Genomic DNA, 18,566 nt, shown 5'->3' with positions numbered 1-18,566 from the left:
ATTTTCAAAGGCACCCTTGGATTGGAACCAAAGCCGTGGGCTGGGCCAGATCTCCGCCTGCCTGCCTTAAAACTTGCCTTGAGAGAGAGAGAGAGAGAGAGCGGCGAGGGAGGGGAAGCAGGCAGCAAACAGCCCTGCCTCTCGTGTCATGGCGACGCGCATTGCATGCACGCACGCTCGCGCCTGCGAACAAGCGAGCGGGACGTCACGTGCCCGACCGTGCCCACTAAGCGGCCGCGGCGAGGCGGCACGCGGAGGAGCGGTTTGTTCCCCCCCCCTCACCCGCTTCCCCACTCCTCCGGCTCCCTCCCACCTTCCCGCTGACGGTTGGTGCCTCGCGCCGCTGCCGCGCGCTCCCCTCAGAGAGCCGTTGCCGCCAGCGCGCCTCTCTCTCTCCCTCAGGTGAAGAGGATGGTGGCGGTTCCGCCGAGTCGCGCTCCTGAGCCCCGCCGCCCTCCAGCAGCCGCGTCGCACGGTGGCCACAACGCGGGTGAGTCTGAGGTACCGGCTGCGGCAGCAGAGACCTCCTCCCCGCCTCAGGAAAGCGCCCTGAGGCGCCCGGCTGCGCTTTTGGTGCGGACGCCAGGCCTGCTCCCGGGGCGCCGATTGAATGGGGGAGCCGCGCCGTCGGCCCCTCTCGCCTTTCTCCTACCCCCGCCAGCAGCATTCCTCCCTCTCCTCCTCCTCCTCCTCCTCCGGAGTCTCCTCTTCCGTGCCACGCTCGCTACAAAGTCAGTCAGCCCGTGAATTAACGTCCTGCTTCCCCCCGCCCGGCGCTGTCAGTGTTTAAATGTTAACGGCATCCTCCAACGTTCTTTTATGGAGCATACCTAACTTAGCAAACGAAGGACGGCTTGGGGCGCGCGCGCCCGCGCGCTCTTGTGTTTTGTGTCCGGCTAACCTGGGTTATAGTCAGCGCCGGCGGGACCTAGGCGTGGGTAAGACGTGCAAGGAATTGCGCTGAATCTCGGTGAGCGAGGAGAAACTTGGCAGGGAGGGGCCGAGGAGAGACAGACGCTGGCTGAGGAGCCTGATAATCTAAATTCCGAAAGTGGGGATAGACGAAGGAGGGAGGGAATCGGTTCTTTCCTCCCGTTTTGGAGAGGGCAAATCAACCAGTCAGTCAATCAATCAATCAATCAATCAATCGGGGACGTGCACCTGAGGCGACAGTGCACCAGGTGAGTGAAAATAGGAGCAGTTTTCGCAGGCCAGTTGTTGCCTTCCTTTTCCTCTCCTGTTTGCCGCAGTGCCAGGAGGTACCTTTTCGAGATCTCCACATGCAGGTTAGGTAGGTCCCTCTTTTGTACGCACTGTGCCACCGGGGAGGTGGAAGATCAGTATGTACAGTATGCAGAAGTGTGGGGTTGTTGTCATGGTTGTGTTCCTTCCCCTCCCACCTTTGTAGGATATTGGGAAACTGGAGTTGAAAGATTTGTGGGTGGTTTTTTTGTTGTTTTTTAATAGAACCAGCTGCTTACAAGTTCTTGCAACCAATGAGCAAGATGGTTTTGCTCCTTTGAGATGCTCTTTTGTGCTACCTAATGAATGCTTTCAGCCCGGGTCAGAATGTGATAGTCTATAAATCGGCAGCTGAGAGAAAGCCTCAGTCCAAAACACACTTTTTCCAGGAGTAAGACCCAATTAATTCAGTCAGATTTGCCACTGAGCAACCGTTAGAATTTTATTTGTTTGCTGATCATAATGTAGTGAAGAAAGTGGGACAGGCATTTCGAACATGAGTTGTAGAAAAGGAGAAACAGCTGTGAACCAGAATTTTCTGTATACTGAAATGTATAGCATTCTACTATGATGACCACATCATAGATTCCCTACCATTGTAAGGCAGAAGTGGATGTCATGGTGGAAGCTCTCTTCATATTTGTACAGCTTTTGATGTTTAGAATTTCATCCCTGCTTCTATAGGAATGATATGTGGTAGTAATTTTTAAGTATAAGCAGGGCTTTTTTTCAGCCAGAACTCACCGGAATTCAGTTCCAGCACCTCTGAGGTGGCAGGGCACCATTGCTATTATAAGAGAACAAGGGAGGCATTTATGGTGAGTTCTGGCATCTCTTTTTCTAGAAAAATAGCACTGAGTAGTTTTTATTGGTAAGAGTTTCTCTAAGCCCTGGTTAGAAGTTTTGTATAGCCATGGGTTATTGCATGCTTTTAGTAGCCACAGAAAAATATTCAGTTTATTGATCAAAATATTCCTATGCACTGTAGCCTTATGCATGTCTACTGAAAACTGAATCCCATTGACTTTAGTGACACTTACTCTCAGGTAAATGTCTATAGGATTGTCACCTTAGGCATCTTTCTATTGTGGAAAGTTCAAGCTTAAATAACATTGGAAATAATGTTTTAAAAACTCCCATTGTGTCATGTTATATCTGCTATGGAATGCCCTAACTCCTGAACCTTGTCGGCTGGAAAATAGCAACAGTGTGAGGTAGGAGACAGAATAGCTCCATTCTTAACATATCACATGACATGGATTTCTGTGCTTCAATAATCCTTGCGTTTTCCTTGGCACAAGTTAGTGCTGGACAGGGAGTTGCTTTACTTTGCTCAGGAATTTAATTACTACTGCTGTTGACTAGGTTAAGCAACAACAATCCTTACTATTATTTATCACAGTTACAGTGTTGAGAATTGGCAGATGATTTGGATATCAACAGTGAATCAGAAAAAAACTTTCATTTGTTTCCTTAATATGTTGCAATTGCATCCTGTTATTGTATTGCAGACATTTGTAAAATGTGGATTTTACAGCCCCAGTGTGCATGTAGGTGAGAACAATGTATTATTATTTTTTATCTTCACTGTCACTACTAGTGATGTGTTGCACAGGTAGTGCCCTTTTATTATTTTTGGGTGGTATTCTCATAACTGAAGTATTGTTCATGACTGAACAATTGTTGTGGAGAGTGTATAGAAGGATAAAAAGTAGGATATGGAAAGGAGAACCATTCTTCAGCCTCTGATTGCTGCAGTAATCCAGCTAAACCCTACAAAGTCTAATCTTCTGGCAGAGATGGGTTTAGTACCATGTTGATTAAGTACTAGTTATTGAAGCAGGGGATAATATAGGGAAAATTACAGAACTGACGTAGGAAAACTTATGTGGGGGCTACATTCTAGAGATTGTGCCTAAAGCAAAAATTGTGTATAGTCAAAACATATTGGGTTTAGCGGTGGATGCGATTGCCAGTCTTTTTTTAATGTGTGTGCATGTGTATAGTTACAGTATATGCACAAATAAAAAACTGAATAAACAAATAGAGTGGTTTACAGCTGCTTTGTCAAATGTTTAGGCTTCTGCCTTCCTCAATAACCCGTACAGTTTTAAAGAGGCTGAAGATGAAACAATTTAGCAAGACAAAAGTGGTATGCAACCATTTCTTTTTTAAAAAAGGAGAATTAAAAAAATGAAGGAAGCGATAGTATTGCCTCTACAGTTTCTTCATTTCCATCAGCTTGCCAAAGTTATAGAATTGGGAAGTGCATTCTCTCCAAAGATGCTGTTGCTGAAACAATTCCAATCTGAGAGGGGTAAAAAAAGAGTGCAGTTCTTAAGTCATTAGAAGGCTGGTATATGCATAGATTTAAGCTAAGGTTAATAGTTCACCTTAGGTAACAATCTTAGAACTTTATTTATTGATTGCATTTTTAATAACCGTTCCAGTTTTTCAGCTTTCAAAATGCGGAAGAAGCAGAAAGCCTTTGTTTTCCTGTCTTTCACTCAGTGAGGATGATGCCACAGTAAGCTAGTCTATATTTCACAACTCTATTGATGCGTTTCAGCTAGATTGGAGTATTGCTCAGATTCCTCTTCTATGGTGCTAGATGGAAAATGAACATGACCTGCCTTTCGCAGTAGTAGTATCATGCCTAGTCAGTTCCTTTGTTGAGTTCAAAACCTGTAAATCAGGGGCACCAACTTGAATAAAATATTGAGGGCTGTATTAAGCTCGCACACGCTCCCTCCACTTTGTGGAGGAAAACCTATTTTGTTTAACATTGTTTTTGTGTTTTGTTTTCTAGCTTTCTTTTGATATATCTGATTGACTGCTGCCCCTTTTTTAAAATACAAAGAAAGCTAAAATTCTATGACCTCTGCTGGCATGGGGCCCAGTGCACCTGTACCCTCTGTATCTCCCAGTTGGTAACTGCTTGGAAGGGTTTAGAAGCTTTCACTTCAGCTTTTGGTTCTGGCTAGGCGTTTCTTCTGCTGTGAATTGTTTTAGTGGTGTTTTAAGAGACAAACCTGTCTTGATGCACCTCTTGGAAGTGGTTCCACTTTCCCTCACCTTGATCAGTTCATGGTCCTCTAGGCCTGGTCTATCAACCGTGAAATCTTTTATGTGTGCCAAGAAAAAGGTCTATCTGCCTCGCATTGAGACATGTGATCCTGTTAGGCGACATTTAATCAATCTATTATATTTCAATCCAGCAGCTTGGTCATAAAACTTTTAGTAGCTTATTCAGTCTGATCTGTGATGGTAGCCAAGTATTCTTAGCTATTGTTGTGGAAAAATACTATAGATACTTAGAAAATTTTAGCAGTAGCTATAGTAGACTATCTTAATATATTATAAGGTTGCCTGAATATCTGTTTCATATGACTATAGACAGCTTTAATTTTCTGTTTCTTCCTAACTCTCCTGAGAATGTTACATTTCCAAAAAGCATGCATGGGTTGCATAAAAGTGTTTAGATTTAAGGTTTATATTTTGGGTAGGATAACAGACATCCTTGTTATCACCATTTAAGCCATGAGCACCTTTGTTTTCTACAAACCTTAAGCTGTTATTCTTTTAAGGCTAATCAAAGTGCTAATGTAAACTGAGGCTATTTGCCCCAATCTAGGTATCTACAGCTTTCAACTGTTTGGGAGCTTGCAGTTACTTTGTAACCAAACTATAGCCTATTATGGCTCTTTGGAATATAGAACTGTTCAGATTTTTATTAGTTAAGTTTAATAATGAACAGCCTTTCCGTTTGTGTCATGTTTGGGGGGAAATGTTGACAGAATGTTTTCCTCAATTTATCCTCATGTCTGCAAAATCAGTGAAAGTTTTAGAAAAGCTAGAACTAGTTAAAACTCTGTGGAAGCAATGATGGAATATAGCCATTTCACCATAGTCAGAATTGGCAGTATCTTTCAGCTAAAAAAGAAAGAAAACATGGCAACATTCTGATGCCAAACTCAATTTTTGCACTCAGGGAATTAATTATGGGTTGTGAAATTTCTTTTCACATTGGTAATATTTTTTACTTGAGTTGTATAGGGCAAATAAAGCATGGCTTGTGGCATGGAGCAAAGACTATATGCAACATGGTATAAATCTATTTGTACCATACAAGTGTGGAAGTCAGTGCTGGACATGGGACCTGGATTCCTAAGCATCTCAGTCTTCACTTGGTAGTGGTGCCTGCCCTGTGGAACGACCTCCCATCAGATGACAAGGAAATAAGCAACTATCCTACTTTTAAAAGACATCTGAAGACAGCCCTGTTTAGGGAAACTTTTAATGTTTAATGCGGTATTGTGTTTTTAATATTCGATTGGGAGCCGCCAAGAGTGGCTGGGGAAACTCAGCCAGATGGACGGGGTATAAATAAATTATTATTATTATTATTATTATTATTATTATTATTATTATTATTATTATTATTATTATTAGACCCCTTTAAGAATGTGATGGTAGACTTGCTTGATCTTCATAAGAACAGAAGAAGAGCATGCTGGATCAGACAAAAGGCTCATCTAGTCCAGCATCCTGTTCTGTCAGTGGCCATCCCGATGCCTGTTGGAAACTTGCAAGCGGGATATTAGCATAAGAGCACTCCTCTGTTCTGCAGTTTCCAGCATCTGGTAATCAGAAGCATACCACCATGATGGCAGAACACAGCCATGATGGCAGAGCACTGATAGGCTTATCCTCCACGAATTTTTCTAATCCTTTTTAAGACCATCCAGACTGAGGACCATCACTACTTCCTGTCGGAATGACTACAATTGGAGTACAGTTCTGATCTTCTCACTTTAAAAAGGGTATTGAAGAGAACAGGTTTGGAAAAGGGCAGCCACAGTGATGGGGCAGCAAGTCCTGTATGAGGAAAGGCGACAGCATTTGGGACTTTTCAGTTTAGAGACTGCCGTGTAAGAGGTGTCTTCTGTTATTGTGTCTTCCGCCATACAAGTGGTGTCTTGTGTAGAGATGCCTGATGCTATTTTGTTCTTTAAATAGTACTGTTTAACTGAGATGGTCTGAGCAATTTGGTTTGGATGCTGCAAACACTATTTTCTTGTATCTGTTTTTCTTGAGCAACATAAAGGAGGAAAGAGATATTTCGGACCTCTGCGTCTCCCAGGAGAAACAGCATCAAGTAGAATTAGAGTAATATGGCAAACAAGAAGGATACTACCTTTGGAAGGGGAACATTGAAGCTGAAATAAAATAGGCAGGTTGAAAGAAGATATCAGCATTACTTCTTGGACTTCATGTTTTGACTAGCTTGCTTATAACTGTCTCCTGTGTCGATTGTGATATGTCATTGTGAATGTCATCGCTGTATCATGATAATACCAGAGAAATTTGTAGAATTATATATACAATCAAATTTTAAGAGTAGCTGTATTTTTCCAGAGTGGCACACAGATTGCCCCCCCTTTTAAACCATTTTTATTATATTTATATTCCACAATTACTCCAAGGAACTCAAGGTGGTTTACACACTTCTTTCTCTCTCCATTTTATCCTTGCCAACATCCTTGTCAGGTAGGTCATTCCTAAGATAGTGACTGTCCCAAGGTCACCCAGTGGATTGAGTGGGGATTTGAATCCTTTTGGGAATGGACTGGTTTTAATTAAAGGGCTGCTGTACTTTTTATTGTAACTATTGGTATGAAAACACCAACTAGATCATGCTGTAACTACAGGGCATATGCTTTTACCTACATAACGTTGTCCTCTGCCAGCATGCACTTTAATAGAGAAAGGTCAGTACTTGGTTTTTTCACTTTATTATTCAGAAAGCGAATCTTAAAACTGTCCAGCTGAGATGTGTGTATCTGTAGCATTCCTTTACAGCTCATTTAACCAAGTGCCATGGATACAGTTTGAAGAAACTCTGTGAAGATGACTTAATTTTTATAGGTACACTGGATTACTTGTATCTAGGAAATTGACCTTGCAGTCCCTTCTTGTCCTACAGTACTGGTGAGGACAAAGTGTCTCATTGTTAATGACCAACAGCTAATACTGGAAACTTAGTGTGTATTCCTGTGCGTGTCTGTTCATTGAATTTAGTTTAAAGGGGCTTAGTCCTAATTTGATGGGTATAGGATTGCAACCTTAGCTGGGGACCTAAATTCAGAGGTCATAGCATATATTATTTGTAATATTGAAGCATGTATATGTATATATGACAGTGCAGGTTTGTGGGCAAATTAAAATTTGTGGGAGGCTGAAGCATCATTGCCACTGCTCTTTGCAGCATGGCCTATAAGCAAAATTAAGAATAAATTTCAAAATTAAGTAGGAAGGGGCAGGAACTGAACATATTTCTGAACTGGTTATGACATTCTCATAGGAAATATACTGTTCCTTGTTTGAGAATTCTACTGAGTGGCCAACATAGAGAGGCCATCATGTTTGTGCTTAATTACATTACACAGTTAAGGAATGTAATTACTTTCCCCACCCCTTCATTTACACAAGGAATTACATACACCTGGCTCTGTTTTTCTCCCTCTGCAATCCACAACACTTGCACTTCAAACTCAAGAATATTTTCTGTAGTTGCAACTACACAATAAGTTAGTAACAGAGACTGGTGACCCAGAGCTTGGTATGATCCAGGGTCTTCCCACCTCACCTGCAGCAATCCCTTGTTCCATTGACATGGTGTTGCAGTAGTTCTTTCTGACATGGGTAAACAAGAGTGAAGTGGTGCAGCACTCAAGTGAAGAACCAGAGTTTCTGTGTGTTTAAGAGAACAAAGCTTGAGAACCCATGTCTTTTCTCCTGTAGGATGAGTTGAAATAGAACTAAAATTGCTGACTTTTCAGCCTTTGCACAGTTCAAAACATGGTCCCTGTTAAAAATTAGTTGTTGTGCTGCAAATATTTTAAGCAGTTAGGCTGTAAATGTTTAAAGTTCAGATTATATTTGCTGTTAATGTGTGTCAACCTGACATTTCCAGTAATAAATGAACTTTACTTGCTTAACATGGTATTTGTGCCATTCTTTCTTTGCGTCTCACACTCTTTGCTCCAAATGCTGAGGGCCAGGATTGGAGGTGAAGATCAGTCTGTTTCTAATAGTTGAATTTGCAAGTAGCTTGTTAGTTTTAAAAAAGGAAGGACTCACTGACTGAATACTTATTTTAATCAGGTCCTGAAGCAGATTTTGCAAGTCCTGAGAAGGAATTTAGTTATCATTAACCACTGTTAGTGCCGAAGCAAATACAACACAAAGTGCTTGTTAAGTCAAGGGCAGTAGGATTTTTAAAGGAGAGGGGAGGGAGTATTTGTTTCTGAGATGATGCTTGATTTAGAAACAGGAAGCCAGCAGTTTATCCAAGATAGAGACATTTTATTGAGATGCCCACAAGGCATTTGAGAATGTAATCTTATTATGTGGTGCTTTCTTTGTAGAATATTTGCAATGATCAGTTGTGTAAAAATGCTGTTAATGTGTCAATTAAAATTTCTGTATCCATTGCTGTTCCTTAGTTTTATGGTAACTTGGCATACTGATAAGTTGATGTATGATTTGATGCCTTTGTATAGGATGAAAAATTATCATTCTCAAGACATTATTACAGTATACGGTTAATTTAAAATAGATCATTTTCTGAAAGGCCAGCTTTCAGGAAGAGGTTTGTAATTGGAAATCTCACCCCTTTCCCTTTCCCTTTTATATTTTTTTAGGGGATTGAGAATGTGCTAACAACAATGCTAGGATTACAATGGGAAGTGTCACACTTCGCTATTTCTGCTATGGCTGCCTCTTCACATCTGTGACCTGGACACTTCTACTCTTTATTTATTTCAACTTCAGCGAAGACACCCAGTCTTTCAAGAATGTGCCCATCAAGGGGCTTGAACCTCAGAAGCCATTTCCTAAAAAGATCTATCCCCGTTTTGTCCATGGGCCAGCACACATACCTGAAGCTCACCACAGATACAGTAAGAACAGGAATCCATTGGGAAATGCTGCACAGGATCCCATCAAGGGGGATACTGAGATGTCTCCTGAAATGGGTAAGTGAATAGTAATTGACTGCATTGAAACTCATATTGTGAAAACCAGATGTGAAGTGCTTCTGTCTTCCTATGTAGTTTCAGACAGGAAACGAATGGGAGCCCTAAATTAGAAAAGTGCTTGCTCTTGAAGCACAGTGGTTTACCCAGATTAGTAATTGCCAGACATATATATTACTAATGAAAAATGCAGAGGCAATTCAATTAGATCTGCTATTTTAATAAACCATTAAAATACAAATAGATCTTTGTCTAGTTTAGTGCCAAAATATGCTAGGGATGTTTTGCCATCTGCAGAGAAATTATCATCTGATAAGATAATCAGACTTGCTTTATTTATGATATGAAAGCCAGGCATTCAGCATAGTGTATTATGAATCACATTGTACAGTATTAGAGGTACAGCTTGGTCTGAAATGTATTTGTTAGAATCCACCTGGGTCTGGACTCTGAGGAGACCTTTGGAAGAGCAAGATTCTGTAGGAGGCTTGGTATTATAGGGGAACAGGAACCTTGAGGAACCCACAATCTTTGAGGGCTTGCAGAATCTGCCAGCCTCAAAGAAACATCCCAGCCAAGGAACTAAGTGCCCCCACATTCTCTGCCTCCCTCTTTCTCTCATAATTGAAGGTGGTGGTGGTGGGCCAATCTGGAAGCCCAGAACTGGCAACAGTGAACCCCTACAGCGGCTCATGTAGCCGCTTATGGTCGATTTACTGTAGTTCCAGCTATGATAAGGGGAAATGAGTGTAGTCCCGGGAATAAGACCCAACTGAGAATGAGGAAGGGGCTTAGCAGTCACTACTACAGAATTGTGTAGCCTCTGTCTGGTGTCTTGTACAATAGCACCTTTTCTTCACAGAGCCAGTTGTACTTTGCACCCGGGTCCCAACCTCAATTTCCTTCTTATTTCCTCAGGGTGAGGAACTTATTCAGCATTAACCAATGCATGTAGAATGCTATTACTTCATGTAGCTCTCAGAAACATATTTTTGTCCAGTAGGTTTTTCTTCATGAAATTGGAGAAGCTAAAAATTCTTATTTACTTTTTTGATCACGCTTTCCCTGAATGCTTGCTTCATAGTGAATGAACTGAAGATGCCTATTGGCTTTGACTGTTAAGAAGATTAGGTTACATGACCCATAAGCTGTATGCAATTTTAGTTGCAGCAAGGAGAGAATATGCTTTGTAAAATAGGGAGGAAAGCTTAGAATCATTTCCAAGATGCATTCCCTCCTTTAAAAAGAGTCTTTTTCTAGAATAGACAGGGCCCAGGTTCATTCTCCAGAGTTTACAAACTAAAGGTGCTTGTTTCTAGTCCTCAGGTGTGCAAGAATAGGTAAGAGGTCACAAAAATAATAAAGAATTTGAGCTCATTGCATGCTGCTTTCTAAACCTTTGTACTATGCCTCCCACCGGTTTGATTCGATTTTTCTCTTTTGTGCTGCATGATCCATCAGTTTCAATGTGTTTAGTGAAAAATAAAACAAACTAGCTGTAGTCTTCTGGCCTGAAAATTTTAACCGCAGTATGGCTTTATATTATGGACAAGTGTTGTTAAGGATGTACACGTAGATGTGTTTTTTGTACAACTGGAAGATCTAGAAGGAGCAAGTTTAGAAAAGAAGAAAGGAAAAGGTAAGAGAAGAGAAAAGAAAAGAAAAGTGGTGTGGAGTATTCTATGCCCCTTGATGCCATTTTGTCCTCTTTGTACTGTGCAATCTGTTCTTTGCCTACTATGCTCCTGCCTGTCATATAGGCAAGTGAGGTTAACGAGTGGTTAGCATGGACTTAGGTGTATTGAATCAACATGCAAACACAGCCATGTCTCCTCCTCTTAAATCCCATGCAGCTACAGTGGTGCCCCGCAAGACGAACGCCTCGCAAGACGAAAAACCCGCTAGACGAAAGGGTTTTCCGTTTTGGAGGCGCTTCGCAAAACGAATTCCCCTATGGGGTTGCTTCGCAAGACGAAAAAAATCTTGCATCCCCCCACGGGTTTTTTTCGCTTTTTTAGCCTTTTTCTTAAGCCGCTAAGCCGCTTATCAGCTGTTCCGCTGATAAGCCGCTTAACAGCTGATCGCTGGAAGCCGCTTGACAGCTGTAGCGCTAATCCGCTAAGCTGTCAATGGGCTTGCTTCGCAAGACGAAAAAACCGCTATACGAAGAGCCTCACGGAACGGATTAATTTTGTCTTGCGAGGCACCACTGTATATCACTGGGGACTACTTAAAATTATTGAGACCAGCTTTGCAAATTGTGTGTGTATTTTAGCCTTGTGCCTCCTACATTCTTGCTGTCCTCCTCCCCCACTCCCTCCTGCCCCAAAGAGCAATACCGTGGTACCTCGGGTTAAGTACTTAATTCGTTCCGGAGGTCTGTTCTTAACCTGAAACTGTTCTTAACCTGAAGCACCACTTTAGCTAATGGGGCCTCTTGCTGCCGCCGTAGCACGATTTCTGTTCTCATCCTGAAGCAGTTCTTAACCCGAGGTACTATATCTGGGTTGGCGGAGTCTGTAACCTGAAGCATATGTAACCCAAGGTACCACTGTATTCCAGCTACCTCTTCTGGCTCTCTTAAGACTTGAAAAGAGAGCTTCATTAGTACCATAGTAGTATGGTAAATACTGCACAAATATTGCTATAAATGCCTTGAGCTTAGATAGGCCATCCTTTTTAGCAGTGAGACCTCCTCATTAGTCTTTCCCTGGGCCAGGAAATGAGTATGGGCAGTAATTTGAACTGGAATATATCATTAGCTGAACACGCAAGTTTAAGAAGTTGATCATTGGCAATACATACATTAGACAGTGAATTGATTTTGGCACATTCTCCGTTGCAGGTATGATTTTTAATGAACAAGACCAGGAAGTGAGAGACTTGGGCTATCAAAAGCATGCTTTCAATATGCTCATCAGTAACCGGTTGGGATATCACAGAGATGTGCCAGACACAAGAGATGCAAAGTATGTTTCTGCATGTTCTCGATAAAGTGAATGCTTTCTTTCAAGAGCCCAATGGTGAAGATCTAGCAAAAAGGCCAACAGAATGATGGGCAGTGGGAAGGATGGGGCTTGTATGTTGCAGCGATGCCTTTGACAGTGTGCCTATATATATTCCTACATATACTGGGGGGGGGGGGAGAGATTCCATTAGGGAGCTGTCTAGCTGCTTTGAGAAGGTGAACAGGGAAGGAAATAGCACCTAAAGAAAGGGCTCTGTGCTTTGCAAAAATGGCTTAGTCCTGCAGAAGGGAAAAGTCAGAAGATCAAGCATGGGAGCATCAAGCATTTTACAGTGTTTGTAGGCATGCATATGGTTGGTTTAAATTTAAATCAGAACTACCACCGGGGAGGCACTTTTTGCATTCCTGTATGGCTCCTCTGAGATGGAGTTCAGGGCACTTCATATTGTGAGTGGAGTGCATGCTATACATCTGGAACAGCAACAGTCTTAAGTGTATTACTTTACTTTCTCCCATAGGATTCCCCCCCCCCCCCATATTTTCTTCATGGGGCGAGAGCAGCTTTCGCCCTTCCCCCAAAATCTGGCAGCTGATTTATTCCCTCCACCCAATAGAACTAGACTCTTTGAAAAATGTCTATTTCATAGCCCTGTCCTGGGTTCTATTTCTTAGCCATGCTACAGAAAGAAAAAGGATATACATGTGACATTGTAGTTTTTTCATAAAGTAAACATTTTTCTTCCAGTCCTCTACAGATTTAAGGTCTCCTCAGAGTTGTCGAGTGAGCATATTTCCCCCCAAATAGAGAGCTGATGGAAATGAGAGAGGATGAGAAGTAAGAAATTCAGACCATACTAGAAATTATATTAAGAAAGGCAGCGATTCAGAAATAACATGGTTTAGAAAATAAGTTCCTTTTTGTATTTACATTGGCAAAATATGCATAACATGTAGAATTGCTTGACGGTTCTTGCTGTGCAGTATGCAAGACAAATATGTATTTTTCTGTTGCTTAAAGTGCTTAACTTTGGCTGGATTGTGCCCTTTGTGTGTGAACTTCTTTGCAGTGTAGAATCTGATAATCACTATGGCATTGCTATCCATACAGAATTTAAAAATTCAGAACCAACTTTTAACATATGCATGCACAAAAGGCTGTCTTCCTTTCTCTTGTAATGCAGCTATATATTGTGTACCTTGAGAAACCAATCTTTTCATTTCAATTTAAATATCCAGATTTGTGAAACAGCCCTAATAGTTGCAGATCACTGAATATTTTGTTTTTTGAGCTTTGATTTTGGCTTTGTCATGATCCTGTTGTAATGTGTAGGTTCAAAGATCTCACTTAAAAGGCCTTTATCTCCTTATTAGGATAGAGTGAACATTGAGTTCATTCTTGACATCATTCTGTGTTTTAAGTATGGTTATGAACAGGGCTGCAAGATACTTTGCAAAACTTAGTAACCTGTGTAATTTTCTAGAAGCAATATTGGAGAGAAGGAAGGAAAAATAGCTCCCTACCCTGCTTTCCTTTGATTCAGTGTTTAATTGAGAATTCCTAGGACTCAAGCTTAACTGGAAATTATATATACAATCATTTTTTTTGCATCATTACTGTTACATATTTTCTCTAAGCTATAGAATTGTAAGAGGTTATGTATTATAGGAAGCCCTACATGTACGTACAGGGGTCAGTAAAAGTAAAAATGAGCCGTGGAAATTGCTGAATATGAGGAATAGCTTGAAGAAGGGGAAAAGAATGGAATAGAAATGGAAAGATATTTGGGTCTTAGAAAGACATGCAAATGGACAGGGGGAAAAGCTGTGGAGAAATTTAAAGAATAGTGTTTAAAGTTTTAAGGAACTGTAAAGTAGGGAAGTAGGGAATTAAAAGGGGAAAGAGCATATATTCTTTGCATGCTGAAAATCTCTGAATCAAGTACTGCCACCTCTAGGTAGCACTGGGGAACACCCCTGTATGAGATGCTGCTGTAGTTGGTGTGGAGTATATTGAATGAGATAGATCAGTGGTCTGACTCTGTATAAAGCAGCTTCATGTGTTTGTTAGAAGGATATCAGGATTAGAAAGGTATTGCAGTGCTGAAAGAAAAATTAAATGGGGATAGGAGGAGGATGAACGAAGTGTAAGGTGAAGAAAGGGTTATGAATGGAAGGAGCAGAGGAGGAAAATGAGTGGGGTGGGGTGGGGAAAGGGCTGGATTTTGAGTAACTTATCTGTGGTGGCATTAGAGATAGGATGACTGTGTTCCCTAAATTTCCTGTTTTCATTATCTTAAAAAAAAAGTTAGTGGACAAATGTAATGCAGAGGAAGAAATGTAAAATATGCAGAGTTCAGTTTCTTCCAACAACAAGCATGCACAGTAGAAGGATAAACCTGCATCCTCTACAGAAAACAAAATCCAGTATTCCTCAGCAACTGAATTGCCAGACTCCTTTTTTAGGTGCCAATGATTCACAGGGCATATGGTTTCTTAAACTTATGAGTAAAAGATATTCTGTGGGGGAAACAGCTACACGCATATTGCATGGTTATTATAAAAGGGAGGGTGCAGCTTCTATTTTGGTATTATATGGGGTGTTCGTGAAATATTAGCAACATTCTTTGAAAACCATGTGTTATATGTGCCTTTTCTTTCTTGCAGGTGTAAAGAAAAAAGTTATCCTCATGAACTGCCCTATGCTAGCATTATAATTTGTTTCTATAATGAAGCATTCTCTGCCTTGCTTCGGACAGTGCATAGCGTTTTGGACCGCACACCATCTAATCTTCTCCATGAAATTATCTTGGTGGATGACAGTAGTGAATTAGGTGAAAGACTCTTACATTATATGTTACTGTAATTTTGTGCAGTGTAGTCTAAGGATACTAGGACTACTGACAGATTACTAAATGCCGTCTTACTCCCCTTGCCTTTTCTTACTCTAGCTGATCTGAAAGAAGAATTGGATGCTTATCTAACAAAAAATCTTCCGAACAATATAAAGCTAGTCAGAAATGAGAAGCGAGAAGGGCTAATTCGTGGGAGAATGATTGGAGCTTCCCATGCTACAGGTAATGTCATTTATATCTATGAATTCATGCAGTCCCTTTGTTTGTTCAGTACTTCTAAATCATGATGGTTTGTCCAAATTGCTTATGACTTTAATACATTTAATGAAGAATAAAGAAAAATATGAAACTTCTCATAGTAAATGCTCCTTGATCAGCTTTCAAGCAAAACAATACTGCTACTACTGCTACTACTACTTTATAATTTTTTTTATTTTTATAAATGTTTATTAAGATTTTTTAAATACAAATGCATAGGTTATAGACAGCTTTACTTGTATAACATAATTTCTTCACTTCTTTGGACTCCCTCACGTCTCCCGCTCCCACTTACATCGTTAAAAAATTTTTCCATGTAAATTATCATCTTGTTTACAATCTTATGTCCATTCATTTAAATACATCTAACATTTCTCCAAAAGGTTTTATATTTTCCTTAATCTCACTTATCGTCAAATTCAGGTCTAATTTAATGGTAAGCAATTATTTATGATCTAGCATCCTTCTTAACATTCATCCAAATCGCAATATTTTTGTAGATAAGTCTTAAATTTCTTCCAGTCTTCTTCAACCCTCTCTTCTCCCAGGTCTTGGATTCTGCCAGTCATCTCTTTATAATTTATACCCCGCCCATCTGGCTGGGTTTCCCCAGCCATTCTGGGCAGCTTCCAACTGAATACAGTGGTACCTCGGGTTACAGACGCTTCAGGTTACAGACTCCGCTAACCCATAAATAGTACCTCGGGTTAAGAACTTTGCTTCAGGATGAGAACAGAAATCGTGCTCCGGCGGTGCGGTGGCATCAGGGGGCCCCATTAGCTAAAACGGTGCTTCATGTTAAGAAACAGTTTCAGGTTAAGAACGGACCTCCAGAACAAATTAAGTTCTTAACCCTAGGTACCACTGCATTAAAAACACAATGCAGCATTAAACATTAAAAACTTCCCTAAACAGGGCTGCCTTCAGATGTCTTTTAAAAATACATCATTAAAATGAACAAAAAAATAAGTCAGCAAAATACATAGAACATCCCTGGATTCAAAAGCAAATAAGTCTGTTGCTGAGAAGACCACTGTTAGCCACAGTTAGTAGATAAGAAATATAATTCTTTCACAGTCTCAAATTTTAATATGTATGCTTCTTCCTGTTATTTCCTGATGGTTAAATATTCTGTAGGTAGTTGTCAGCATCAGTATAGAACCTGAATACTTGTGAAGGGGTCAGACTATAGTGAACCACCATTTGGAAAATAGGGTGGGACACTCAAGAATAGTGTATTTGGCTATCTCTTCTCTATTTTAACTTACTTAAATAATATGGAATCTCTCTTGCTGTCCAGGATCATCCCACTTCTGCTCATGGTGAGGAAAGCAGGGAAAGGGCAAATCTGAGGTTGGCTTCTAATCTTGAGTGTATTAAGCCTGGGAAGTAATGTCATAACAATCCCCTTGTTATAAAAGGTTTTGATTTTGCCATAATATGCACCAGTTGTGAAAACCAGGGTTTGTGAAATGCAGTAAAACAACTGTGGCTTGTCTCTTTCCCCAAAAGGGACAGACTAATCTGGCCCTAGCTCACTACATGTAGGTTGGCAGTTAAATTGTTTCCATTATGACAAGGCATCTTATTAAAGCTGTTTACAAATACCCCATTCATACTGATTCACAGTCATCTCCCCAGAGAGATTTGTTGTGGCTATAACATTTAATTAGGTTAAAGTATCTTTTTGATAATCTTTATAATCAGCCTGCATTGTGCATGAACAGTAATCGGTGTTGAATCAGGAAAGCTTGTGTTATAATTTGTATTGATGATCTAAGCTCCTCCTAATTAATGCGTGTTAATCATCTACATTAATGCAGTATAATTACATTGAAGTTCCGAACATGCAGCAGTACTTGTTCAGCTTTACTATTTGAGCTCAGTGCTGCAGCTTGTGAATAGCTTCCCTAAGCTATACCCAGTGAAGTAGGAAAATTTTATAGCTATAATTGGAACACCTAACTGCCTTTTTAGAATGGAATTTCCTGAGTTTCTGGTTTCCAACCTTGGCTTTCATTTAGGAATAACTTCTAAGTTTTTATTGGGCTTTTTAAAACTCATAATTGCATCTTTTTTACTGGCTACCCCCTTGGCCTTGTTTATGACTCATAATTGTAATGGATGACTCTTATGATCATTAGTATAGTTTTTATCATTTTAGCCTCCTGAGAGCATTCATGATGAAGGCTGTGGGATACAAGTTATATAAATAATACTCTTGGCGATTCCACACCCTCCCCGCCCCCTAGCTGTAACTTAATTTCCCTAGAAAAAGTACTTGATATAAGAAATGAAACTATTAGCCCACTTATTATTACATTATTAGTATCCAGATAATTTAGGTCACCACCACATTATTATCTGGATATTAGTATCCAGATATCCATAATTATCTGGATATTAGTATCCAGATAATTTAGGTCACCACCACAATTTAGGTCACCACCCTCTCACTCCATGTGTTTTCCAACAAGACAAGGTCTGTGGCTGAGTTGTGTTTTTGTAGTTATTCTAAAATTGATTTCTTGAACAGGAAGAAATCCTGTTTGAGGCAAGTTTTATTGAGTATTATAATGTGTTCTGACATTTGTATTATAATGTGTTTGGGGGTGTCTTCTGTCTGATCAGGTGAAAATTGATTAAAATGTCATGGGGGACCTTAACTGACACCTGAAGAGGGGGTGGAGATATTATGCATAGAAGGGTAGAATATATGCATTATCTAACTGCTGGCTGCAGGTGTAGAATTCCTAGTTAGACATGTGATTGGCTAAGGCCAGACCTGAGTTGGGGCAGGAGTCAGCCCATGTTGGTTGGCGCTTGATGTTCATAGGGAACAGCCCATAGAAGAAGACAATAGAGGAGGAGCTGAGAGGAAGGCAGCATAGTTTGGTGGCCAAAGACTTGCTGGGGTAGGTGAGTCACTTGGCTTAGCTGAATGAGTGAGAGGGGTGGGATCTGTCTACAGCACTGAGGCAGAAGAAGTGAGAAGCAGTTTGGAATGGTAGGCTCTGGTTTCCGGGTGGAGAGTCCAGGTGGACTCCGGGTGGAGAGTCTGGGTGAAGATTCCAGGACAGGACAGGACAGCAAAAATAGACCTGCACTTGAGTCCTCACTTGGAGTATTTGTGAGGGTTAAACAGGATGGTGTAGATCAGGGGTCTGCAACCCGCGGCTCCGGAGCCGCATGTGGCTCTTTTACACC

The 18,566-nt window shown here is 40.7% G+C and overlaps 1 protein-coding gene across 5 annotated transcripts in view; it reads left to right on the top strand.

Annotated features, from left to right (window-relative positions):
* The first annotated feature begins 236 nt into the window (after window positions 1–236).
* The window catches only part of GALNT11 (polypeptide N-acetylgalactosaminyltransferase 11), a 30,312-nt gene continuing 11,982 nt past the window's right edge, over window positions 237–18,566 (top strand). The window contains exons 1-7 of one of the 5 annotated variants that reach the window (XM_081882416.1): window positions 237–490; window positions 3,693–3,769; window positions 6,340–6,475; window positions 8,949–9,281; window positions 12,127–12,250; window positions 14,914–15,080; window positions 15,198–15,323. In XM_081882416.1, the coding sequence (XP_081738542.1) occupies window positions 8,987–9,281; window positions 12,127–12,250; window positions 14,914–15,080; window positions 15,198–15,323 (712 nt within the window). In that variant the 5' untranslated portion in view covers window positions 237–490; window positions 3,693–3,769; window positions 6,340–6,475; window positions 8,949–8,986. Of the gene's footprint in view, window positions 491–949; window positions 971–1,006; window positions 1,182–3,692; window positions 3,770–6,339; window positions 6,476–8,948; window positions 9,282–12,126; window positions 12,251–14,913; window positions 15,081–15,197; window positions 15,324–18,566 lie in introns of those variants that run through there. The other 4 variants (XM_081882417.1, XM_081882415.1, XM_081882418.1 and 1 more) reach the window with 4 other exon arrangements.

The sequence above is a fragment of the Podarcis melisellensis genome (assembly GCF_964234715.1).
Source record: "Podarcis melisellensis genome assembly, chromosome: 12".
Taxonomy (NCBI): domain Eukaryota; kingdom Metazoa; phylum Chordata; class Lepidosauria; order Squamata; family Lacertidae; genus Podarcis; species Podarcis melisellensis.
This window is presented reverse-complemented; position numbering and strand designations above follow the sequence as displayed.